Genomic DNA, 26,309 nt, shown 5'->3' on the forward strand with positions numbered 1-26,309 from the left:
CTGTAGAGGGCGACAGAACACTGACTGCACTTCATCATCTGAGGCGGAGCCGACGACGAGGAAGAAGCTGTCAAAACACTGCAAGGCCCTTAGAGTCGGCATTTAAACATGTATTGGTTATGATCCAAACTTGCACCTTAAATTCTTTACATATGCTGTTAAGGTAAGTTAATTTTAATTCATTAATATTTTACAGTGACGACGTTTTTTTTTTTTTCAATTACGAAACGCTTGATATCCATCAAAACATACAGCATCGTCATTATACACAGATGAAGTCACGATACCTAGATTAGTCAAACTACTCTTTTCTATTAAGCTTGGTCTTTTGCGTGTTTTAATAATATGCATAATACTACAGTATTCAAGTGAATTTGATATCAAATCGATATTTGCACACTGATCATTAGACAGACCTTCTAAATAAACAATTGTCATGGTAACCATAGTTCCTTCTTTCACTAGTGTGAAACCACATTAATTCAATATTATATTCTATTCTATTTTAACATTTATATAATTGTTTAATTTCTTATTTAGATTTCAGTGTTGGCTAATGTCAAGCTACCTCAGTTTTAGTTCAGTATAGAAACAATGTTAAAACACTAGTCCATCTGTTTGGTTTCTCACGATCCGATTCTTAAAGAGACAGTTCACCCAAAAATCCTCACTGATACATATCTCTGTTATAGATAAGTGGTCATCCCTCATGTTCTACCAAAACCAAATGACTTGCTTTCTTTGGTGGAAAATGGACGAAGATATCTGAGAAATGTCCATACAATGGAAGTCAATGGGAACCACGATTATTTGTTTGGTCTGTCTCTCCATTTTCCTTCACAGGAGTACATAAAGCTCTGCAATGTCTCAGCCTGAGCATCTCAACGTGAGCCCCTGGGGCTTGTCTGAGTTTTTGGTCCAGAGGAGGTTGCTTGGTTTTGGGGCGCTGCTGGCCTGGATGGTCTTGTTCCACCTGCTGATCAACGTTTGGCTCCTGTGCGTCTTCACAAGCCTCTTAGTGGTCTTAGGTGGTTGGCTTGGTTCCCAGGCTGTCCTGGACTCAGACAGCGTTGTTCACCTAGAGCGCTTTGTAAGGCTGGAGGAGATCCCGCACAGTGCCGAGAGCGAGCGACAACTGGAAGATGAGATCCAGAAGACAGTTGGCAAGATCATACGAGACTTTGTCACCTCATGGCACGGCACCATTTCCAAAGAAAAAGAGTTTGAGGATGAGGTGCACAATGCCATGATCTCCATGGCATTGGAGCTGAAGAGTCGAGTGGCAAGAGTTGATAGGAAAGCTTTATCTCAGAGGGTTTTAGACCTATCTGGATGCCACCTTCAGTGTTATTTGACCGCCAAGGAAGCCATTAAACATCAAGGGATGGACAAAGATGGAGATCTCTGGGACGCGTACAGCAAACTCGGCCCTCCTCATCCCGCTCTTCAGAGCTCTGCTGTCGAGGTGAATTACGTACGGGCCATTGTAGATCTGCTTCTCCATGTCCTTGTACCTCCTCCACATTTAGAAACCCGAACAGGTCGATTTGTGGTGGGCGAACTTATAATGTGCAACGTTCTGCTGCCTTTAATTGCAAAACTGTCCGACCCAGACTGGCTAAACATGTTGATCGTAAGCATCTTCACTAAATCCAGCGAACCAGCCCCAGAGCCAGAACCAGCAGTTCAAGTTCAAGCTCCACCACAAGTCCTATCTCCTCAAGAAAACACACTGCAAGAGCTTGAAATTCCTCGCGTTCTGACCCTAAAAGTCACCCCAGAGACCCCTACAGCAATGGAGGCCCCAACTCCAGAACTTGCAGCTTATGATGTCATTGACTCCGCTGATCTTTATTCTCCACACAACCTGGAGGAAGACGAACCACGGTCGACCAAACCGTTTCCGTTGGGTTTTAGCCCCAGGGATTATCTGAGACTCTGTAAGACCAATCCGTTCTATCAAGAAACCGACTCTGATTTGGAATCTCCTCTATCGGATTTCAAGCAGAGCTCCCTAGAAACGCTGGTTCTGATTGGTTCAGAGGAGACCCTTTCTGAAAGACTTGACGAATGCACCACTCCAGTTGACGCTGTGTTAGACTTCGAGGATGAACTTCCAACTTCCAATAATACGAAAGAGAAGGAGCTATCAGTACATTCCGCAGGTGTGTCCGAGGAAGAGCCATCGAGCTTTTGCACGCTGGAGAAGAGTAACTCGAGTGCAGACCAGCCAGGCCTGGTGTACCCCAGTGAGCTGGCTTTGACCGCACCCGTCCAGGCTTCTTCACCAGGTGGGATGGCATCCCTGGCACCTTTCAACTTCGAGCCCCTCAGCAGCCCAGAGGGTCCGGTCATTATCCAGAACCTCCGCATCACTGGCACCATCACTGCTAAGGAGCACCGAGGCACTGGCTCACATCCCTACACTCTCTACAGCGTGAAGGTGAATTGGTTCTGTCACTTTTCTTTGTTAAATCATGTTAGTTAAGTTATCAAGTTAGTTAAATCGTGTTTGAAGTTTACCAGAATTGGCCGATATTTGATATTAAATAGTTCTCACTCGTTTCTGCTAATTTTACATTTAGATTCCCTTTGCCTTCTAATGCATAGTTAACATTCATCTTTAAAACATGACTAATTTCACTGTTAAATAAAATCTCTGGCAAATTTTAAAACAAATATATTGCCTACCTTTTTCATAATAATATCGAAATATTATTATTAATGCTAATATATTCAGAATATAATGTTATAATGTTTGGCTGCCTAAATTCATGTGAAACAATTAAAGGAGTTGATTTGAGTTCGTAGTATTATTATTATTTTTTTTTTATTAATTTACACAATACTGTATAGAATTTTAATATTGTACACTTATTATTATTTTAATATATATTAATATTATATTACTATACATAATTATTATGTTGTTTTAATAAAAACTATTGATTTTAGTTTCAATTTCAGTTTTTTTTTAATGAGTTTAGTTAAAAAAATATAGAATTTGAATATTTATCCAATTTTTCAGTCAGACATAAGTAATTATAATAGGTAACATTTTTTTTTTATTATCAGTCCATCTCTGGAGTGCCTCAACTGTAATTTTAGTCTCTTCCCGTTTTAGTCATGTTCCTGTCTAATTAAACAGTTTCTTTAAAGAAAAATGGTAGATAAAAATGCTTCACAATGTCACATTTTATTTTAGCCCACACAAGAGTCATATTTAATAAATTCTAGCCCTTTATGCGCACATTGTATGGAAAAAACATGCTATTCATGAAACTCTGTAGTTCATTCTTGTAGGCTATTCTGTAAAGCTTTAGTAATAGTAACCAAAAGGACAAAGTGTTGCAAAAAGTCATTACAATATGATTGCTTGATGAAGATGTGTTTGTCTTGCAGTATGAGACAGCCATAGACTCGGAGAATCCTGAATCCTTGCAGCCCATGGCCTATCACACCGTCAGCCGACGCTACAGCGAATTCCTCAACCTTCAGACCCGTTTGGAGGAGAAACCAGAATTCCGCAAGATTCTTAAAAGTGAGCAGAGCATATTAGTGCTGTCAGTTTCAGAGCTTTCCAAAACTCTGTTTTATTGGTTGTCTTGTTCTGTTAACTGTAGATGTGAAAGGACCAAAGAAAATATTTCCTGAGCTTCCATTTGGAAACATGGACTGTGACAAAGTGGAGGCCAGGAAAGGTCTTTTGGAAACATTCCTTAGAGTACGTTCTTTGAATATATAAATTACATAAACGGGACTATATTTAATGTTAGTTTTCCATTCCACGCAACATCTTTTAAATGTTTATTCATGTTTTTGTTCATTCATCTTTTTTTATTACAGCAACTTTGTGCCATTCCTGAAACGGCCAACAGTGAGGAAATGCAAGAATTTCTCGCTCTAAACACTGATGCAAGAATTGCCTTTGTAAAGAAACCCTTCATTGTTTCACGCATAGACAAGGTACTTTTCAGAATGCACACTGTATGTTTTGACTGAAACTCTTTATATAAAAATTTTTTATGACTCGGCAGATTGTGGTGAATGCTATAGTGGACACTCTGAAGACGGCCTTCCCTCGCTCAGAACCACAGAGTCCCACTGATGAAATTGACGCAGAGCCTGATGGGAAATCGTCCACTGACAAGAAATCCAAGTATAGGAGGAGAACTGCTTGTTTTTTGGAATGTTTATAGCTGTCAGTAATTTCCTGGATGACTCATACATGTTTCATTTCTAGGTCTCGAATGAGGTTCTCTAGTAAAACTGGCCCTGCTCTCAACGTGTCTGACATGAAACCAAAAGTGGTTTACTGCTTTGATGAAAGCAGCTCTGTAAGTAGCAGTCATCAGAGTCTTTTTCAATGAACCATAAGAAAGAAAATAGTAAATTGCTTTTGCTAATTTCCACTCTGCAGTAGTTATTGTGACCCTGAACGTTTTTCTGCTCATCAGCAACACAGGGAATATGCATTTTGTTATTGTTGCAGGTTTTCAATGGCTTCTCTTTGAATGAGCTGGAGAGCTTCATCTCAGAGAAGGAGCGTTTTGAAGCTAAAGCAGGGTTTTATGCTGATGCAGAGAGAAGTGGAGCACCTAAATGGAATACGAAAACATGCGCATGTGCCAAAGCACAGCTACAGAATGCACCCGCCTCCAGTGACTCTGGTAACGTCTCTTGTATAAGAGAAATAATAGTAATTATTATTATATTAGTTCTTGATTTCAACTCAGTGATGTAATTATCAACTCACTCAAGGGGAAGGTTTCTCAAACAGGGACTTTTAATATAGTAGTAGTGTTATGTTTTCTGTACGTATCTCAGTTTAAACAAGCTGTGGACACTAATGGCTTTAATATTTTGTTTGTGACATTTTGTTTTGACGTTTTTTCCACACTTGAAACAGTGATTGAGCGATTACACGAGGCATGAGATGTTTGTTCATGTTTATTTCACATTAAAACTAGCTAGTAGTAAAGTGGAAGGGATGATCATGCTTACTCGTGCTCTGCGTTGCCGTTTGAACTGAAAGATGCTGTATAAATACAATGCTGTATTTCGGTGCACGTGTACCAAACCAAAAGATCTGTACTGAAATTTTTCAGTACAAAAACGTGCACTGTTACACTCCTAAAATATAGTAAAGTCATAAAATCCTTTTTCCACTATAAAGAACAATGTTAAAGGATTTTAGAGGTTCTTCACTGACCCCTAAGATGCCAGTAAGAGTGTTGGCTAGGTCTGTTATATTATGTAAGTTAACTCTAGAGGGCAGCATTGTACTTTCATAATGTTTTGAAGTATGCCTTGCATTGACGAAAACCAGCTCTCATAGTTCTGTGCAGGAAAAAAATAAACAAAGTCATTCCATGTTCCATATTATAAAAACATGTCAGTGATTGGATCTGTGTGTGTTCATATTTTGTAGTTTAGTTGTACTTGTGGACATGGAACGTGCTGTGCTCATATTCAGTCATTCTGGGAATCAGACAAACACGTTTTTTACAAACACGTTTTCAAAGATTCTGACCAGTGTCTCTTTTCCAACTGTGACTGGTGGCTTTATATTGTGTGTACCTGTGTGTTTGTGTACAGCTAGTGAGATGGCTCTATCTGACCAGGCCCTGAATATCCTGTGTATGCTCATGAAGGATCAGTGGAGCTGGCTCTGCACAGAGAACATCCAGAGGACCATCAGTCTGCTGTTTGGGACCCTCATTGAAAGGTGTGTGTCCACCCCAATGATAGGACCAGATCGCAGTGTAATCAGTCTTTGGTAGCTTCTTGAATTCAATCCAGATTCACATAGCCAGTATTTGGATTAGATCTCAAAGCTGAACCAGCTGTTTGGCATTTCTGCAATTACTCTGTTGATGTTTCTTTGATTATGGAGAATGGATCAGACGTGTTTTAGCGGTGTTAGTGCACAGAATGTTCATCCCTGCCGAGCAAAAGCTGAAAATGCATTAATTTGTCTGCCTTTCTTTAATGAGAGACTGAGAGATCTTCGAGACGTCCAACACATCTCTCATCTCCGATGTGGAAAGAAGTGTTTTCAACTTAGTAAATGCCATAAATCTGGACCACATCTATAAATTTAAAATAGATAATTGCATGAAGTGGAAAGTGAGACATTTCTTAAAGTTTTGTTTGTGGAGATTTAGTGCTGATTTATTGGCTGAAATCTTGTCTACTTTATAGTTTTTTTTATCATGACTGGAACAGGATTTGCGCCATGATAATTGGCTTGAGGAGAACCTTTCACTAGATCTTTGACTCCATAGACCAGAAACACAGGATCATTTAAAGAATTTTTGCATTTCTCTACATTCAAAGTTGGAAGAAGATTGACCTCTTGAGGTGTACAGTGTTGCAGGAGTCGCCTGTACAGTTTTACATTTTTTGGTTTGTTAATATTTGTTGTATGTTGATTTTTGTTTTAAAAAAAAGTTGCTGTAGAGCATTTATTTCATTTTCCCAAAAACTTTGTATATTCTACATTTAATAAGACTAGTGTGACTTTAGGCTTCAGTAATTAAACTTTAACGTTCAAAAGTTTGGGGTCAGTAAGATTAATACTTTCCTTTAGCAAGGATGCATTAATGTAATCAAAAGTACAGTATTTTTTACAATTTATGATTGCAATAGTTATAATGAATAATTGTATTAATTAAATTATTATTTATAATATAATAATTAATTATAGTGTTATTTATAACGCCACAAAATCTTTCTATTTAAAAAAAAAATCTTTCTATTCATCAATGAATCTAGATTAATAATTTTTTCCACAAAAATATTAAGCAGCATAATTGTTTTCAACATTAATAATAATAATTAAAGGGATACTCCACCCCAAAATGAAAATGTTGTCATTAATCACTTACCACCATTTCGTTCCAAACCCATAAAAGCTTTGTTCATCTTTGGAACACAATTTAAGATATTTTGGATGAAAACCGGGAGGCCTGAGACTGTCCCATAGACTGCCAAGTAAATAACAGTGTCAAGGTCCAGAAAAGTATGAAAAGCATCGTCAGAATACTCCATCTGTCATCAGTGGTTAAACTGTAACGTTATGAAGCGACGAGAATACTTTTTGTAAACAAAGAAAACAAAAATAATGACTTTATTCAACAATTCGTTTGTCAACAGTCTCCTCTGTGTCTCTCCATATCACTGTATGCTGCATATGCTCTTCTGTATCAATGCATATGTATTCTGTAATTAAGTGTTAAATGCAAAAATTTCATTTTGGGGTGGAGAATCCCTTTAATGTTTCTTGAGCAGACAATCAGCATATTAGAATGATTTTTGAAGGATTACGTGACACTGAAGACTGGAGTAATGATGCTGAAAATTCAGCTTTGCAAATTTGCGGGAAGAAAATGCATTTTACCACATATTTAAAAAGAAGTTATTTTACATGGTAAAATAATTTCACAACATTACATTTTTGCTGCATTTTTTGATTAAATAAATGCAGCATTGTTAAGACTTTGAGAAAAACATTGAGAAATCCTAACAAACCTCAAACTTTTGAATAGAAGTGTATAAATAATCCACCGAGGCTCAAAAGGGCCTAAAGACAGACACGGTTGACAGATGGATCGCCTCAATGAGGTGTCACTGAAGGCATCACTCATTCCCTTCCCAAACGGCTGTACAATTGCGTGATCATTCTTATTTTTAACCATGAATTAAAATACTTTATTAAACAAGTTCTGCAGAGGGGACCGATGACAACTTGATGTAGGAAGTGAGAACCGTGTGTTTTAAACCTGTCAACAGGCAGCTTGGGTCCCCCACCTCTGCTCCACTTCTCTTGGAGTTAATAACAGTCATGGGACGTCCCACTGAGCCACCTTCAGTTTCAGCTTGTTGTCGAAGCTTTCTTCTCTGCTTTAATTAAAGTGCTTGGTGTTTTTGCTACTCTGTTTAGCGATGACCACACGTCTGTGGAGTGCAGATTTATCCCGTGGCACAGTAGTGCCGAGAGGTTACCGAAATCTTGTGCTATAAAGGAGAGTTTTTTTTTTTCTTGGTTTCTTTGAAACCATCCCATCTGTCCTCGAGGATTCAAGCTGAAAGGTCAGGCCTCACATTAAATAGCACACGCAAGCCCTCAGCTCCATACGCATCTGTTTTACAGATCCTCGTGTTGTGATGTCTAGCCATTTCAAATGACTCGTTTGTGAGGCGGTGTATTAAACACCTGCTAGCTGACCGGCTTCCGGCCATGGACATGCTTTTCTTAAACAGCTGGACAGAGCCAGTGTCTCAAAGGTGTCTCTTTTGTGGGTTCAAGCAGATCAGTACAATGGTTATTTGTTCTCTGTTTGAAATAAATGTTCACAATGGTGCTTTTCCCCCATTCACTATATGCTGCAGGCTGTAGAACACATTTCATCTTCATTCTGCTCTAAACCAGTCTTTTTTCAGGACAAGAACATTGTGGTGGATCACAGAGGTTGTTGTCTAGTTTAATTGCGAAGTTTGCATAGTTTAGCGCTTTTTTCGCAATGTGCTGGGGAAATCATCGGCTAGCAGCTCCCATCTCATACAGACATGATCCGCTGATACATATTTGAGAAGCCAGACCACGCGCACTGCTCGCATCATTGATATTTTATCTCAATCCCTCACATATGCTCCTGTAGCCATTTTCTTAAAATCTATAAATATGCACAGTATTATAAAACCCATTAGTAGTAGTTTATATTGTTGGTCTTGCACATTTAGTCACTCTGTTTACTGTAGATTAATGCAAAGATTATAAATAATATATATTGTATACATTGTGGTCTAGGAAATAAATGATGTGTTAGTTTTATCATTATAATCGGTCAGGATTAATTATTATATATATACTTGAATGCGGGATATAATGTTGACAGATTAATACATGCTATAAACTAATTATTTCAAACTCACAAGAATATTATGTAATCCCGACAGAATAGAACAGTGAAACCAAGACATCAATTATAGATTTAAAGAACAAAAATCTAGAACTTTTTTCTCAGTAAATATATATCTAAAAGTGCTGTTGACATGAAATTTTCACCAGATATTGGTAACAAACCAAGTAATCCATAATAGAACTTAATTTCTAAATGTATTTGTTTAGTTTTCTTTATGTGTAATAAAGTGGAATGACCCAGGGAGAAAGTATCCAGTATGTTATGCTTCTTGATTGCTAAGTAGTATTTATTGTATCATTTTATTATCATAATAATACACACTGGTTTGTAGTGCACACAGTTCTACTATTACTGCACTGTTACTCTTCTAATTATTAACCTATAGACATTTCCACTGCTCAAGAGTCCAGTAACAATGTCCTTTACTCCACTCTTTTTGATCATTGGAATTGTACTTGGTGATGTGAGGCTTACATGCAGCTACTCGGCCATTGAAACCCATTCCATAAAGCTCCTGCTGCACAGTTTTTGTGCCGATATTAATGCCTATGGAAGTTTGACAATCTTCAGTTATGGAATCAGTGCAGTGAGGACTTCTTGACTTTTTTGGCGACTCTGTGACTTTATGTGGTCTTTCACTTTTTGGCTGAGTGACTGGTGTTTCTAAATGCCTCCACTTTCCCATAATCTACAGTATGTAGCAAAATCAGGTGGAAAGCATTGGTAGCACTATCACGATCGGACCAAACTGTAATGTTTATTGAACTCTGAAGTGAATCCATGAAGTCAGAACTTTTCTTGATAGATGACTGCGTGTTTAGTTTTACCAGTGAAGTTAGCTATGGGGTGGGATTTTCACTTCAAAGATTTGGGGAAAAACATCACGCGGACGTTCTGGATTGACTAACTTTGACCTAATGTTGTGTTTTTGCCAAAATATAATACAAAATATTAGTTTGAGATCATGCAGTACCAGCACAGAACCCAGAGAAGTCACCACATCGCATTGGCATCATTGCCTCACATTTGTTTTTGTTTAGGCTTTAGATTGACATTGAGCTCAAAATTTAGACATTAACTACTTAGACTGGGTGGGGCATTTTGATTGAGAAAACGTTTTGTTTTGCATTGCATTGTTGGGTTATTTCAGTGTCTTTGAAGGAGAGCTATTTTAGAATGTCTACACAATATTTCAAACCACCAAGCTGTTGCCATCTTCAGTTTTGTGGAGAGATTCTTTGGATGAAACAAAGCAGTAGAGGTTTCAATTCATATGCCAAGGATGAACTTTTCTAGTGGGACATTTCTCTTTGCAGAGATTGTTTTCTATAACTGATATCTGAACAAAGTAATTATCCTATTAAATCGCTGGATTTATCAGGCGAGAGTAGGTTTGGACTGAGTGCAATATTTAAGAAATATTAGATTAAGTTACATTTTATTAAAATAACTGTTTGAGAAACAACATCTCTGTCAAACAATCTGCAGAAAATCACGACTAATTCCCTTGAACACTATCACTGTTTGGCATGTGAAAAGGTTGGGTCCTTCAAGAATGTGTAGTTCCTAACAAACTGGAGACATAAGTGTGTTGACCTTCAGTATGTAATCACAGTCACTTTGTAGAGCTTATGAAGGCTTATTTAAGTAAAGATTTTGTTCTGTTTTTGTTAAGATTAATGCTGCTGCCAATTTGCGTGGTAAAAATTGCGCACATCTGCATTGTGTTTACAGGCCTTACTTGTTACACACATTATTTTCAATAATGGGAAGATTATTGGGATATTCTCCATTATTGTATTTTTTCTGGAAGAATGTACAAAAACAAAAACATGTTTTTATTCTGTTCATTTTAATACAAATTCGTGGCACATGTGGGTGTAGTCATTACAGAGAAGCAATTTGAATTTTACTAACACTATTTTGCGTAATACTGTTTTTTGTTAATGATCTGCAGACGTTATGGCACAATTAAATATAATTAAACATTCATATTTTTCTTATAATCTGTCAAAGTCACCAAGACTCAGGGTAAAAAAAGAAATGTTTGGTTTTACCAGCATTTGATACATGTCTTTATGGATTTGGTATGTTTTGAACCCTGTTAAGTTATTGTAAGAAAAATTATTTAGCAATTATTAATGAATAACTTTTAAACTTTTCAATGTTTTTTGTGACTTTTGTATATACAGTGGTGCTAGAAAGTTTGTGAACCCTTGAACATTTTCTATATTTCTCTAAATATGTCCCAAAAGATCATCAGATTTTCACAAAAGTCCTGAAAGTTGACAAAGAGAATCCAGTCAAACAAATGAGACAAAAATATGTACTTTGTCATTTATTAATTTGGGTAAATTATCCAATATTACATATGTGAGTGGCAAAAGTATGTGAATCTCTTGGATTAGCAGTTAATTTGAAGGAAAAATCTATCAGAGTCTCTCTGTTCATAGATGTTTTCAATCAATGGGATGACTATCAGGTGTCAGCATGTGCCCGGGTTTATTTAAAGAACATTCATTCATTCATGTTTGTGGACGTGTATCATGGCACGAACAAAGGTGATCTCTTAAGGACCTCAGAAAAATAATTGTTGTTGCTCATCAGGCTGAAAAAGGTTATAAAACCATTTCTACGCTGCAAAAAAAGGCTTATCTTACCAAGTATTTTTGTCTTGTTTCTAGTCAAAATATCAAAAAATTCTTAAATTAAGATGCATTTACTAGATAAGCAAAATGACATACTTTTGTTTCGAGGAGGAAAAAAGTAAATTAAGTGAAATTTGTTTGAAACAGGTAAAATATCTGCCAGAATATTTTACTTACCTCACTGGCAGATAATTTTTACTTATTTTAAGCAAAATATTCTTAATTTAGTTAAGATAAGCATTTTTTTTTTCAGTGTAAAGAGTTTGGACTCCACAGATCCATGGATTGTGTCTAAATGGAGAAATGGTCAACCAACAAAAATCACTCCAAGAGCAAGACATTTAATAGTCCACGAGGACCCCAGGGTAACTTCTAAGTAATTTAAGGCCTTTCTCACATTGGCTGATGTAAATGTTAATGAGTCCACCATCAGGAGAACACCGAACAACCATGGAATGCATGACAGAGTTGCAAGAAGAATGCCATTGCTCTAATGTGGACAAGCCAGAGGGCTATTATGAGAAATGTTTTGTGAATGGATGAGACCAAAATGAAATCGGTCTATAAAGACAATACACCTGCCACATATGAATTTTCTCACTCGTTGGATGACAGAATGAGTGTAATGACACTCCAAATAGAAACATGCCGGACACGTCCTGTTGAAATGGCAGTGTGTGATCGTGTAGAAGCAAGCGAGACAGAAACATGAGCCAGCTGCTGCTCATGCCTCGGTGCAAACAGACACATCAGACATCATCTGAGGGAAAGAATTAGTTTACTTAACCGATGTCTGCGGTTCTTCTAGCACCGGACCGGATGTCTTTGTTTGCCTAATTATTCTGAGGGAAAAGCCATTTCCAAATGGAAATTTACACATTCTGCTACACAATCCTCAGGCATGCCTTTTTACAAAGTGGCTCAGAAGGAAAACCAAAGGACCTAGATGAAATATTGTTGCTTTTTTTTTTTTTTTTTGCTTTAAATCAATCATCACTTCAGGAGAGTCAGACTTATTCTTATACAGCCACGAGACATAAAGATGGTTACGGTTATATCACATGAGAATTATTTTTAAACGAATGCCTGTGCCCTTGATAACAGCAGTGGAATGGTAGCTATGATCGAATTTTAACCACTATTGATCCCTAACTTTAGCCCACTGCTGGGAAATGACTGCAGAACCTGCGCCGGCTTTGACTTAAAGTAACTCCTGAGACAAACATGCGAACCGTCTGTTCTTATATAACTTGTGGGACTGATTCTTGCTCCAGCACTAACACACCTGCCTGTAATTTTCGAGGGGATTTAAAGACCTTGATCATCCGGCTCAGGTGTGTTTGATTAGAGTTGGATCTGAACCTTGCATGAAGGTAGATCTTCACAAGCAGAATCGAGCAAGGCACGCTCTACATTAGTGATTGCGTGTAAAACCACTTGATGGCGGTGTCTACTGTTAAATGTTGTGTGTAGATGTCAAGAAGTTGTGGAAATATGTTTCATGTTTTGATTGGCTGTTCTCAAATGTTCTTTTCTAAATTAGATTAATGCGTTTATATGGAGTCTTGATTCATGGCATGTTGTGATGGACATGTTTACAGTACATGTTCATGATGTTCCATTGTTAAAAGAAATGGTTCACACAAAAATGCAAAAACTATCATCATTTACATTACCCTCCAAAGGTTCTTTTGCACTTTCTAGTCAAAGAATTATTGTGAAAAAAAGTGCCGGTTTCCATAAAAAATATTAAGCAGCACAACTGTTTTCAATACTGATAATAATTAGAAGGTTTCCTGAGCAGCAAATTGGCATATTCAAATGATTTCTGAAGGATTGTGTGATACTGAAGACTAAGACTTAAGGCCATTGCACACTGAGTCTAAAATGTTCACACATTATAAAACTTTCTGTCTCTGAAACTTTCGTCCATCATAAAAAATTCGGATCGGGTTTGATTTTCTGCATTTTGTTGCATCTGTAGCAGGCATTTTGAGAGGTGTCCATCTATTCTGGAAGTGAACTAATGACTTACTTCTGCATTTCTTATTTTTTATAATGTTGTTTTAGACTTTCATCATATGGACAAATTTTTTTTTTGAACATCGTCATTTTGTTGGCGCCAGTGACCTCAGACATACAGTGCAACTGCGCTCGCGGCGACCTGAGTTCGAATCCCGTCTTGTGGTCCTTTGCCGATCCCAACACCCTCTCTCCACCCACTGCTTTCCTGTCAACTCTATACTGTCCTGTCCAAATAAAGGCATAAAGAGCCCATAAAATATAGTCATTCTGCAGAAGAAAGTAAATAATAAAATTTTAGAACAACACGTAGCATTTAATTTTTTAAGTGAACTGTCCCTTTAAATCTTTCATTTATTGTGTGCTCTTAAATAGTTCACTCAGAAATTAAAATTATTTACTCACCCTTGTCATTTTAAACTGATTTTACTTGTATAGACTATTTTTATGGGACCTTTTAGTGTTCGTTTTTTTCCTTAACAGATGTGGTCACTATAAACTGTATGAACTACTTACATATTACAGACAGAAAGACAGACACATAGACAGACAGACAGATACACTGTAGATGGATCGTGTAAAGATTCTCCATTTGTTTTCCAAGGAAAAATCTGCATCCTTTTCTTGTCTTGTGTATGTGTTAAAATGCTATGCTGCTATGATAGATTGTTCTGCTGTGCCTGCCAATATTTCCTTCACAAACAGGAAGTTTGGGAAGGTTTGAGGTAAGGAAGGCCTGCCAACCCTGGTTTATTGCACCGCAAAACATTTGTCTTCCTCTCTTCCATCATTCTGGAGTACAGCACAGTACCAGACTGTAGACTACCCACATCGCTGCAGAGAATCCATCCACAGGTTATACTTGATATAAAACTGCCAAGACTGTACGCAGAAAAACACAGTCTGCAAATCCATCTTGTTTTTTGACAGCAGCCACTCAAGCTTCCAAAAAAATCCCTAGATGTGATTTATTTCCAACAACACTCTAAACTATAAACTTTGCACAAATTCAATTAAGGCCTGGTTACAAATTCAAATCAGTTTTAGTTATTTATCACAAACGTGGTCGCTTTTTCATAACGTTGTGTGACATTATTTCAGCTTGAATTTTATAAAATTATCTGTATCTTATCTATAAGCAAAGTTAGAATGTGTTTAAAAAGAAGGAAATTTTTCCATCTAGGTCTTCCATAACAACACTGTTATGACGAAAACAGTGATAGTATTGTACTCTTTGTGTACATGCAACCACATAACCAGACATTCAAAAATATCTGATTGGAGATAAGCAAGTTTAGTCAGTGCAGAAAGAAACTGAACATCTTCCCTGCATTCTTACAGGATGAGGTGTATTGATTGTAAAGCCAGCATTCATCATGCTCCATCATTACTAGACGCACACAGCACGTTATAGAAGGATCTGCCAGTCATCCAGAGAATGAAAGATTATAAATATTGTTATGACAGAAGTGAAAGATTCAACTGAAAATTCTTGATGAACCTATCAGCTGCCCAATGTGGAAAAAAGACCACACAGTCTATGGAAAATCTCTGTAATGATGCTTTAATCTCATATCGCAGTCACAGTTTGTGTAAATTGCACCAGAGATGATTCCTTACAAACAAAGGTACCCGTAAAAGATGCTATCAGTGCCAAGAAACTATTTCTAGCTTAGGATGTGGCCTCTGAGGTGAAAGTATGTGCTTGTTTTGCAATAGTTGAACATGGAGATGGATTAATCTGAGATAAACCAGTTAATTTGGATTTGGGAAAGACAATTTGTTTTGGTCCAACATTCCTCTGGGTTTTGAAACAGACTGCTAACTCGCAATGGCTTGTTTAAAAAAGCTGGCACACAACCCAGAGCGTTTGATTATTTCACAGCGCAAATTGATGCAATTCAGCTCTTGGCTGCCCATAAAGGTCATTATGTTCCATTTGGTAAGAAAGCAGGAGCAGAATCGCTTTATGTCTCTGTGGGCCATTTCATGCTCATAGACTTTTATATTTCATTGCAATTAGTCCACGTTTTTATATAAAGTGAGACCAATTTTGATATATCTATCTGTCTGTCTGTCTGTCTGTCTGTCTGTCTGTCTGTCTGTCTATCTATTGGTTTATCTATTACCTTCAAATGTATTTCATTCATTTGTTGACAGTTTTATATATTATAGTCAGTTAGTTAATTGATAGTTGCTTTGTTTAAAGTAAATGAAATTTAAACAAATTGGTAGTTCAGTTAATATATACATTGATAGATGATAACTACCATTGACTAACTTGTTCAAACAAAACTGTGAATCTTTCAATAAGCCACTAACCAAAATAGGTGATCTAAAATAAAGAGTATTCACCCCTTTTATAAGATTCTTCTATTCTTTTACTGGTATTCATCACAAGCAGATATTCCACAGGCTGAGGAGCGAAATAGTAATATATAGAAGGTACACTGTGTCATTTACACAATTACCAATGCCATCATGGTAACACATGACAATAAAATTATACAATTAACATTAATTTAGCAACAGTATATGTAACATAAATCCCTAATGTACATAACTAACACAGTGTAACATAGTGTAAAGTAAGGAAACCTACTGTTAACCAAATAACTATTTTTATTTACTGTAGAATTTTTACAGGCTTTTACTGTTAAAATCACATTCATTCATTCATCATGTATAAATACACCTCTATCTGGAAGCTCCAGAGCCTGGTGAGTCAGAATTGTGGCAGAAATTGAACCATGAAAAAATATAAATCCAACAAGTCAATGTAAAAATGGAAAAGCACAGGGCATGGATACAAGATGATTTCCAAGTCATTGATTGAATATTCCTTGGAGTACAGTTAAATCAGTGATTAAGAAATGGAAAATGACTATGTAAGAAGGAGACTGCTGAGGGAGGCCACCAAAAGGCCCGAGACAACTCTGAAGAGTTACTGGCTTCAGTGGCCGAGATTATAGAAACTGCTTACAACTGCTCCATCGCCAGTCACAGCTTAATGAGTGAGTGACAGAGTGGCAAAGAGAAAGCCACTGATAAAAATATCATATGACGTCTTGGCTGCATTTGCAAGAATACATGTTGGAGACTCTGAAGCCAGCTGGATGAAGGTTCTGTGGTCTGATGAGACCAAAATTGAGTTTTTTGGCCATCAGACTAAATGGCATGTCTGGTGTAAGCCGAACATCATCAGAAAAACACAGCTCCAGCTGTGAAGTGTGGCGGCGGCAGTGGCATCATGATGTGAGGATGCTTCTTTTCAGCAGACCCTAGATGGATTGAGAGAGGAAAATAAACAGGGAAATCATGGAGGAAAATGTGATGGAGTCTGCTAGACACCTGTGATTTGGGAGATCCATCATGATAGTGCCTGCAAACATAAAGCCAAAGCTAGAGGAATGCCTTCAAAACAATGTTGATGTTTGGAGTGGCCAAGTCCATATCCAGATCTCAGTCCAGTTAAAAATTTATGGCTGTCCACTCATGATCTCCATGCAACCTGACTGAGCCAGCTGCCACATGTGCAAATCTGATAGAGACACATTTATACAGACTCTATACAGATCTATCTGTCTGTCCGTCCGTCTGTCGTTTTATGTTGTTTTGTCTGTCTGTCTTTCTATCTGTCTATTCAGTAGCATGAAAGTTCTGTCAAACTTCAATTAAACCTTTCATTTATTGTCTCTGTATGACTGCAGATAGTTTTTACAACCTGAGGTCACTGTACTTTTATGCATCGTTCTCAGATAACAGACCTTCTCATAATTAAAGCCCCTGTAATTCAGTTCCTACTGAGATTAGTCTTCCAGCACATCAGTTTTTCCAAGTTTATATGAGATGCCGATCAGGCGAGGCTCTAAATGGAATATACTTATCATGTTTATATTTTTTGGAGTGTCAGAAGAAATGAAGACTCACATTAAAATCTGAAAAGGGTAGTTTAAACTTAATTGGCTCCAGTGAGCTCCAGGCCCCCTTGTTTTCCACTCATGTTGGCTTGAGAAACGTCTTCCCTTCTAATGCTGCACGTCTCTGTCAAAGGCTGTGCCAGTCCACATGAACTGCCCTTTATAATGGCAGAAATGCCATTAATGGAATAAAATGCTCCACTTGTTGTTTTGGAACAGCTAGTTTTTGTTCCATCACCTTACATCAGAGAATTACGTAGGTCCTCAGTTAGACCGGTGCAAGCCTTTTCAGAAGCTCTGTTAGAACTGCAGGCTGACTTTAGTACTCTTGTTTGGGCAGCAAGCTAGAGTTTTGAATGACACATTTATAGAAATGCACTTTTAATGTCATCTACTATTAAAACCTACTGCAGGCTCTAAAAATAAAATTTTGTCATGGAACAGAAGTGCAAACATTGCGTATTGATGATTTTCTTCTATTGTAGACCTTTGTCGTCCATGTAAACATGACCATAAGAGGTTCTCTGGAACTCAGGCTCTGTCACCATGTAGCATCTGTGGCATTTCAAAGGGTCGGGACCAAAATAAACCAGCTATGCAATCAAAGAACAGGACAGATTTAAATCAGTGACGCATGAAATTCCACTTCACAAAGTATTCATGAGAGTATTCAAAATCCTCACGTGAAAACATTGTTTTCCCCGTTGATTATTAGAGCCCTGATTGGGTTATGTATTATAGCATTATGGATTTCCTGACTTTTCTTCACTTGTTTCAACCATAACTTTTCTTGACTACAGTTGCTTACAGTTGCTTTTTAAATTATTATTAGAATTATAACAGTCCTGCTGCATTAAATCACCTGCTTAAAATACACACAATTTATTTGCTGGAAATAGTTAGAAACAACAATTAAGGAAGATTTATGCTGTCTACTGAGGGGTCATTCACACAGAATGCATCTTTACATTCCACTGCACTGCTTTTCCATAGTTTTTCCATGTAAACATGCACTAGACGGGTGTGATTGACCATTGTGTTTCTATCTTTTGCAGCTTGTTGTGCATGACAAAGTGTTTCAAAAATGGGTATTAGTTAAAGGGGTCATATGATATTGCTAAAAAGAACATTATTTTGTGTATTTGGTTTAATGCAATGTGTTTATGCGGTTTAAGGTTAAAAAACATTATTTTCGACATAATGTACATTATTGTTGCTCCTCTATTCCCCGCCATTCTTAAATGCGTTAACTTTTAAAAAGCTCATCGTTCTAAAAACTGAGGTGGGTGTGCTCTGATTGGCCAGCTATCCAGTGCATTGTGATTGGCCGAATACCTCAAGCGTGTGACGGTAATGTTACGCCCCTTGTCATACTGTGATGCTGTGTCCCGGTCAGAACACCGGCGCGACAAGACAAAAACAATAAAACCCATTATAAACAAGGTATTTGTTGCATCCAGTGGGGACATAATTACTGATTATAATGATTTATACTGTCTTTGTATGCATTGCGTATTGTGCTGTGTAAACACAAAACCATGTCTGCATTTGTGATCGGAGAAAGGACAAACAACAAGCGCTACTCTACACTGCTTAAAACTCGCGTTTGAATCATCAGTGGCAAATCCTTTAAATATGAAAACGTACTTACAGGCTGTGAGTCAGAAGCACCTTGCAAAGTTGTTATTGCCCCACTTTATAGAAACAGACACTGGCATTGTAGGCTACTCTCCCAGGAAACAGTCCTCGTCCTCCGTAAAATGCGTTGCACACATCTAAATATTTAGGTTGAACTGTTCTGGAACAGTGTTGTAAATACAACTTAATCCTCTAGTTGTGTCCTCTTTTGGAAGGCCAAACAAAGTATTTTCGCTTTTCACAATGAAACACACAGCGTCTCCATGACATGACGGCAGCAGCAACAGCAAGAATAAAAGTTACACCTTCTTTCTTTGTGTAAACATTTGGGCGGCGTTATTATTCCCACATGGTGAAGTAGACATGTGTAGGCATGTTAGAACGAGCCATTTTAGGAGGGCGTGGTTGACTCTTAACTTTTATAAAGAATATCTCTTTGGATATGAGACTTTAGTTTTTGCAACTTTACAGATCGTTTTTATGCACAAAGAGCTTGTAACACTCCAAAGAGAAAGGAAAAATTTTAATTGCATCATATGACCCCTTTAAAAGTAGTTTAACATGGAGGAAAAAAGAAAATCTCTAGAGTTGAAGTTAAGTTGAAGTACTAAAATAAGTAAAACGTAATAAAAAACAGACATATTACAAAATAAACAACAACAACAAAATGATCAAACTCAAAATGTATTAACTAATACTATAATAGAACCAATGATACTAAAATAACAGTGGATTGATCATGTAATTCTTTTTATTAAAATGAATCAATTGGCAATCCTAGTAAAATACACCTGATGCTTTTCCATCCTATTGATTTTCTGTTTTTTTTCTTCTATCCTAATAATAGCCTCTCTCATTAAAAATGGTAATGTTTTATAATACTTTTTCCACATATTTTGTTCAGTTCCACTTGTTAAGATGACTGTCTGTCAAAATGGTAGTGATTATTATTAAGATTAAACAGTCTCATCCACAGTAATGTTATGCAATCCCTTAATTATCCATCGTTTCTTCAGGGTAAGGTGGCCAAAAGTAATTTTGCAGAGTTGATTCTGTGAAGAGAGATGCTGTTTTTTTAAGGATAAACTATATCCATATGCGGCTCGTCACAGATTTTAACTGGAATAGACAAAGTACATTACAGTGGGACATGTGAACTGTGACTTGCTGAAGGACATCCGTGAAATACGAAGTCCAAACACATGAGGTTCTCTTAGACTTTTTTCTTTCCATTTGGTAGACTTATTTGAATATATTTTAATCACACATGGTTTGTAGCGTGTTTTGCATGCAGCACATCATCACAGTCCAATTCACCAGCAATCCTGAATTGTATCCTGTCAAGTTTCTGTCAAAAACAGATGTTCTGAATACTTCTGATAGCATTATATTAAATAGTTGTTGTGATTGGCCTGCAGGTGGCTGGAGGTGGGTGTTGTTAACCTGACCTGTACGCAGTATTGGGTGATTTATCTGCGGGTGCTGCAGGAGGCCATCTGGCCTGGAGGAAGTCTGCCGGCTCAACCCAGACCCCAACGCAGCCAGCAGCAGAAAGACGAGAGCAGAGCGCAGGCTCTGCAGTGCCTTATGAAACTACTGCCAGGTGAGACGCCACATAATATGTACATAGACCTGTTCAAAAGTGGAATTTTGTTTTAAAGAAATTAATGCTTTTATTCAGCAAGGACACATTCAATTGATACAAAGTTGCAGCAAAGACATTTGTAATTTCTATTCATCAAAGAATCCTGAAAAAAACACACAAATATTAAGCAGCACATCTGTTTTCGATATTGATTATAATAATAAATGTTTCTTGAGTGCCAAATTAGCATTTTAGAATGATTTCTGAAGGATCATGTGACACTGAAGTCTGGAGTAATGACTACTGAAAATTCAGCTTGTCATAAATTACATTTTAAAATGTAATAAAATAGAGAACAGTTTGTAAATTGTAATAATATTTTACAGCATTACTGTTTTTATTGTATTTTACTCAATATATGTAGCCTTTATGAGCATAAGAGACTTCAAAAACAGAATAAATCCGTACCAAGGTTATTACAGTTAACTAAAACTGAGCTAAAACTAAAACCATAAAAATGTTGCTTAAAATAAAAAAGGAAAACTTTATTTAGTTTAACTTGATGTACTAAAATAACCAAAATTAAAATTGAAAATAAACAAAAAAATTATACTATAAACTATAAACATGTAAAATTAATAAACATGACAAAACAATAGAAAACAACTTTAAAAATGGACATAAAAAAAAAAACTGATTTAAAATATTAATAACTGTAATAGTATCTAAATGATACTAACGTAAAATAACACTGATCTGTACCGACTATTACAAATAAAGAGATTTCCATTGACACACAATTAAAGGGGTCATATGACGTTGCTAAAAAGAACATTATTTTGTGTATTTGGTGTAATGAAATGTGTTTATGTGGTTTAAGGTTAAAAAAAACACATTATTTTCCACGTAATGTACATTATTGTTGCTCCTCTATGCCCTGCCTTACTGAAACGAGTCGATTTTTACAAAGCTCATCGGTCTGAAAAGCGAGGTGTGCTCTGATTGGCTCAGCTCTAGGCATGACAAAGTGGATATCATCCTCTTTTGGAAGGCCAAACAAAGTATCTTTGCTTTCACAATGAAACACAGCGTCTCCACGACATGACCGTGACGGCAACAGCAATAACAACAACAACAAAATCAGAAAATTAAGAGATCAATCATGAGTAAATACTATAATCAATTGAATTTTAACTTCTTTTTAGCATTTGGTTTTGGATGGAATGAGTAAAATTAGAGCTTGGAAAAAAGGACTTGCAAATAACTGTGTGATTCAGACAAACAGCTGTTCAGTAACACAACACCATTGCTCAGGAGATGAATCAATGAATCAGAACAAAAACAACAGGAGCTAAAGGGAGTCCACCTCGCAACAGAAAAGGACTGTTCTTCATCAGTAGTTTGGGGCAGATTTTGACAGATTTTGCTGAGTTTATTGTGTGGTTTTGTGTTTTTACAGATCTGATCTCTGATATGTTGGGCTCTGAGAAGTACAAGATATCTTGGCAGACGGTTGTGGATTCTTTTCAGGACCCCACCATAAACAGGTGTGTTTGAGTACTAAATAGACAGAGATAAAAATCACAGAGATATGCAGCTCCAGCATTCCTGTTAACATATTTATGGGGTTAATAACGTTGATTATGAGTTCCATATAGTTTGAAATATACAGCAAAAATAGCAGCATTTTGACCGTTTTTAACTGTATGTGGCAGTAAAAGGGCATAAATATTTCATGAGGCAAGCAGACATGGCCTAGTGAACATGTGGCTTTAATGGTTAAAGTGGTCAGGTTGTAATTTACTTGCATCATCTTGTTATGACACAGTAAGTAAGCGATGCTGATAAAAGAATGCAGAAATGTGCTTTCACATTGCTCTGTTATCAGGACGCCTCGTGACATCTTTGTAGACTGTTACCACAGTGGGATGCATGATTTATTCTCGCCGGCTTGGATTTCGAGAAAGCTGCTCTGTGATTTACTAGAACATGCTGTAGTCTGCTGTAAATGTCCAGATGAAGCAGATGCTGTTACAATCAGTTATACATTGACTCAATATCTTTTGCTGTTTGAGCTGTGTCCTTATCAAGAGGGGGGAAAGCAACAAGGCATGTCTAAATCCAGTGTCTGCGTAACATCCTGTCCACTAAGAAACCTTAATCTGGTTGGTTTTGAAGGCAACCTAGATACAGCATCCACTGCTTTTGATAAACCAAAATGCTGTGGGTTTTTTGTTGGAAAGAATAAGGATGGCTTCTAAATTAGAGTTTTAAAGGAATTCATTTATTCATAAATGTTAGTATCCACCCCCCACCCCCCCATTTTTATGAACTTATGACTCTGGATAGTAAAACTCTGGATAGTGGATTTTGTAAGACTTTAAAAATTATTAAAAATATATATTATTAATAATAATAAAAAAAAATCAATAATTATAGTCATGCTACTCTTACTATTACTACTTTAAATAGTAATAATTTTAATCATTTATAAATAATTGTCAAATATATTTATGAATAATTCATTCATTAATAATTATATTATAGTATATTATAATATATTTGTTTATTTATTTATCATTAATTAAAAAATTAATTAATTAAAAAATATGTATTATTTATTCATGAATTAATTTATGAATATACAAATGTATTTATTTATTTATTAATTAATTAAATTGCATATTTAATTCATGTGTTATTTACTTATTAAATCATTTAATTCCGGTAATTTAATTATTATTATTAATTTATGAATAAATGCACTTTAAAATGTATTTATTATTATGAATTAATAAATGGATTTTTATTTTATTTTATATGTGTGCTTTTGTACTGTTCATTTCTAAATTCGCTGAATTTATAACAGAATGTATAATTCCCGATATTTCTTAGAAAGTGAACTTGAATCTGAATTCATGTTTAGGGCCAGATTTACGGCAGCGCAAACCGTCTTTTGCCGATTATATAATACTTTCAGGATTTACTAAAGATGCACAGTGAAGAATTATCGCTGAAAACGCGTGGACACAGTAATTTTAGCACCTGACTTTATTGAATATGCATTTGTAGGAGTCAGGGGCACCGTAAGGGGAGGAAGGTAAGGATGATTCTAAGGGCCTCACGATGAAGGCGGGGCCCCCCAAGGGGGAAACATGATTTCTACGAGGGTAACGCAATTGCGATTTCTTCCGAGGGGGATCCCCTCGGAACGCGATTTAGTGTGTGGAACACGGAATGTGATCTGTACGGACAGGGAACCCACTGTATAACCTCCCCCCCTCACTCCAGAAAGCAGGGGCCCGAGTAAATATGCTGTCCAGGTGGCCCAGAAACCGTAGCGGCGCCCCTGGTAGGAGTTTCCCTTTCAGACGCAAAATGTATGGGAGGAGAGTCTTAAAATGAATCACGTAGCGCAATGTTTGCGCTTGCCAAATTACTGGTATTTGCGCCATTATTGAACGCCCAAAAAATGCATGTCTTAAACTGTTTTGCACTTGATATGGCTGCGTTTGTTGTTGCTAGGAGGAGGCACCGCAGAGAACAGAGAGCGTGTGGTAGAAGGGAGAGGATTTTTTCCACACGTATTAATTTATTTGGAATGCCAGAAGAACACATTATCCGAATCCGAACATATCCTTAAGCTAATTTGCACCGCGCTTGGTAGATTGCATTGGTCATTATGGAAATGAGATGTCGCTTCTGTTTCTTTTTTTGGCCATTGTCAGTATATCACCCGCAGAAATTTCCACGCCCATCTGCGCTGTTTTGGAATTGCGCTCTCGCACTAATTTGCCCTGTTTAGTAAATCTGTCCCTTAGTGTGATGATTTCCATTAATTTTTACTGTCATAGAGATTATTGAGCTTGGTATTCCACTGCAAATATGTGGAAAAAATTCCATAAATTTGCTTCAAAACTGTGCTTTGAATTTTTGAAATTGCAAAGTAATGCTATGAAAGTAAAATTCCCATGGGTCTTGATAATAAAGTATCTGTGTGCAGGATGTAGCTGCGCTTGTGACCTCCTGTGACTGTTTATTTTTTGCAGGCATCTTGTGTACTGCATCTGGGATCTGCTAATCGAGTTTCTCGTCCCTGAGGCATCTGATGGGGACTTTCAGAAAACACTTCTGCACAGCCTGTCCAAAAATGCTGAGAAGCTGCCACCATAGGTGTGCTGGGGGTGGACTGGAGACGCTAAATACACTTGTATATATACATACATATATACATACTTATCACATACTAACGTGTGATAAGTTAAAGTGTTAGGCAGGAACATGTAATCAAGAAAGTGAGTATTTGGATTCATGACAGCATGTGTCTGGCACCAATTTGGTCTCCCTGTTTCTGGGACACATGCGCACATCCGTGCAGACATTGATTAATGGCCACCTGTTTTGTGTTTTATCAAACCACAAGTCCAATCTCTAAAGCCCGACATACCGGATCTGAATTAGTCGCAAGTTCTCCAACTTTTATCCACGTTGTTCCTGCTTCAGCTTTGGGCAAAGCTCTTACAGATGGTCTGCACAGATCATTTCTGCACCATCCTATTATGTGTTTCCGGCCTTTCGGTCTCGATAAACCTTGACTTTACACACATTCCCTTCTTGTGCACATATGCACTTGATCATTTTGCTTCTAGCCTTTTTCAGAGATGCTTTAAGAGGCTGTATTGACCTTATCTCTCGAAGTAAGAAAGCCTGTTCTTCCACAAGTTTCCTCTTTTAAGTATGAAGTTCATCACATCTGCGTCTGGTGTCACGGTAATGCTGTACGTGCTTTGTGTGCTTTCAGCCAACTTGTGAAGCCTTTAAATGTAATTTCTCTATTCACAACCTCTAATTAAGTGGTTAGATGCCTCTACGGAAAAAGAAAAGGTCATGTTGATTCAGCAAAAATGGCCAGTTTTCAGCATCTGTCTTATTTACTCTGTTATTGAAGTATGCATATACGTTTTCTTAAAGAGATAGTTCACCCAAAAAGGACATTCCAATTCTGTATTGCTTCTTTTTTGTGGAATATAAAGGATTTTTTGAGATATGTCTTTTTTCCCTTATAATGGAAGTCAGTAGTCACCAAAACTGTTTGGTTACCAAAATGTAAAAAATGTCCTGTGTTTTGCAGCAAAAAAGGTTTGGAAACCATTTTTGGGTGAACTACTCCTTTAAATAGGTTTATTTCTTTACAAAGCAGCTGAGTTCTAACAAATATTAGAATATTACATGGTTCTGGTTTGTGGGTTACTTTTCTTAGAATTCTAGCACAATAAAATGATGTCTTAATTGCCTTAAAGGGCCCTATCATACACCCGGCACAAGGTGTGGCACAAGTGTTTTTGCTAGTTTCAGCCCGACGCAGTACTCATTTTCCCGTCCTGTGCCGCATTGTTTAAATAGCAAATGCATTTGTGACCATGGGCATACTGGTCTAAAAAAGAGGTGTGTTAAGGCGCATTGTTGGCGCGGTGCTATTTTGAGGAACTGAAAATAGACTGCACCATAGACCAACTCAAACCTAGTCTTAAGTCAACGGTGCAATATTTTTTTGGTTATTTAAAGAGTG

General features: G+C 37.0%; 1 protein-coding gene across 4 annotated transcripts in view; it reads left to right on the forward strand.

Moving 5' to 3' along the window:
• The first annotated feature begins 10 nt into the window (after positions 1–10).
• The window catches only part of LOC109103602 (sorting nexin-19-like), a 27,707-nt gene continuing 1,408 nt past the window's right edge, over positions 11–26,309 (forward strand). Inside the window, exons 1-12 of one of the 4 annotated variants that reach the window (XM_042739324.1) lie at positions 11–163; positions 844–2,443; positions 3,403–3,541; positions 3,624–3,724; positions 3,847–3,966; positions 4,038–4,159; positions 4,244–4,337; positions 4,493–4,670; positions 5,599–5,728; positions 20,574–20,758; positions 22,200–22,287; positions 24,790–26,309. The exon at positions 24,790–26,309 is cut by the window's right edge and continues 1,408 nt beyond it. In XM_042739324.1, coding sequence (XP_042595258.1) covers positions 863–2,443; positions 3,403–3,541; positions 3,624–3,724; positions 3,847–3,966; positions 4,038–4,159; positions 4,244–4,337; positions 4,493–4,670; positions 5,599–5,728; positions 20,574–20,758; positions 22,200–22,287; positions 24,790–24,913 — 2,862 coding nt within the window. In that variant the 5' untranslated portion in view covers positions 11–163; positions 844–862 and the 3' untranslated portion in view covers positions 24,914–26,309. Of the gene's footprint in view, positions 164–692; positions 2,444–3,402; positions 3,542–3,623; positions 3,725–3,846; positions 3,967–4,037; positions 4,160–4,243; positions 4,338–4,492; positions 4,671–5,598; positions 5,729–11,828; positions 13,346–20,573; positions 20,759–22,199; positions 22,288–24,789 lie in introns of those variants that run through there. The other 3 variants (XM_042739326.1, XM_042739325.1, XM_042739327.1) reach the window with 3 other exon arrangements.

This window comes from Cyprinus carpio, chromosome B15 (genome assembly GCF_018340385.1).
Source record: "Cyprinus carpio isolate SPL01 chromosome B15, ASM1834038v1, whole genome shotgun sequence".
Classification (NCBI taxonomy): Eukaryota; Metazoa; Chordata; class Actinopteri; order Cypriniformes; family Cyprinidae; genus Cyprinus; species Cyprinus carpio.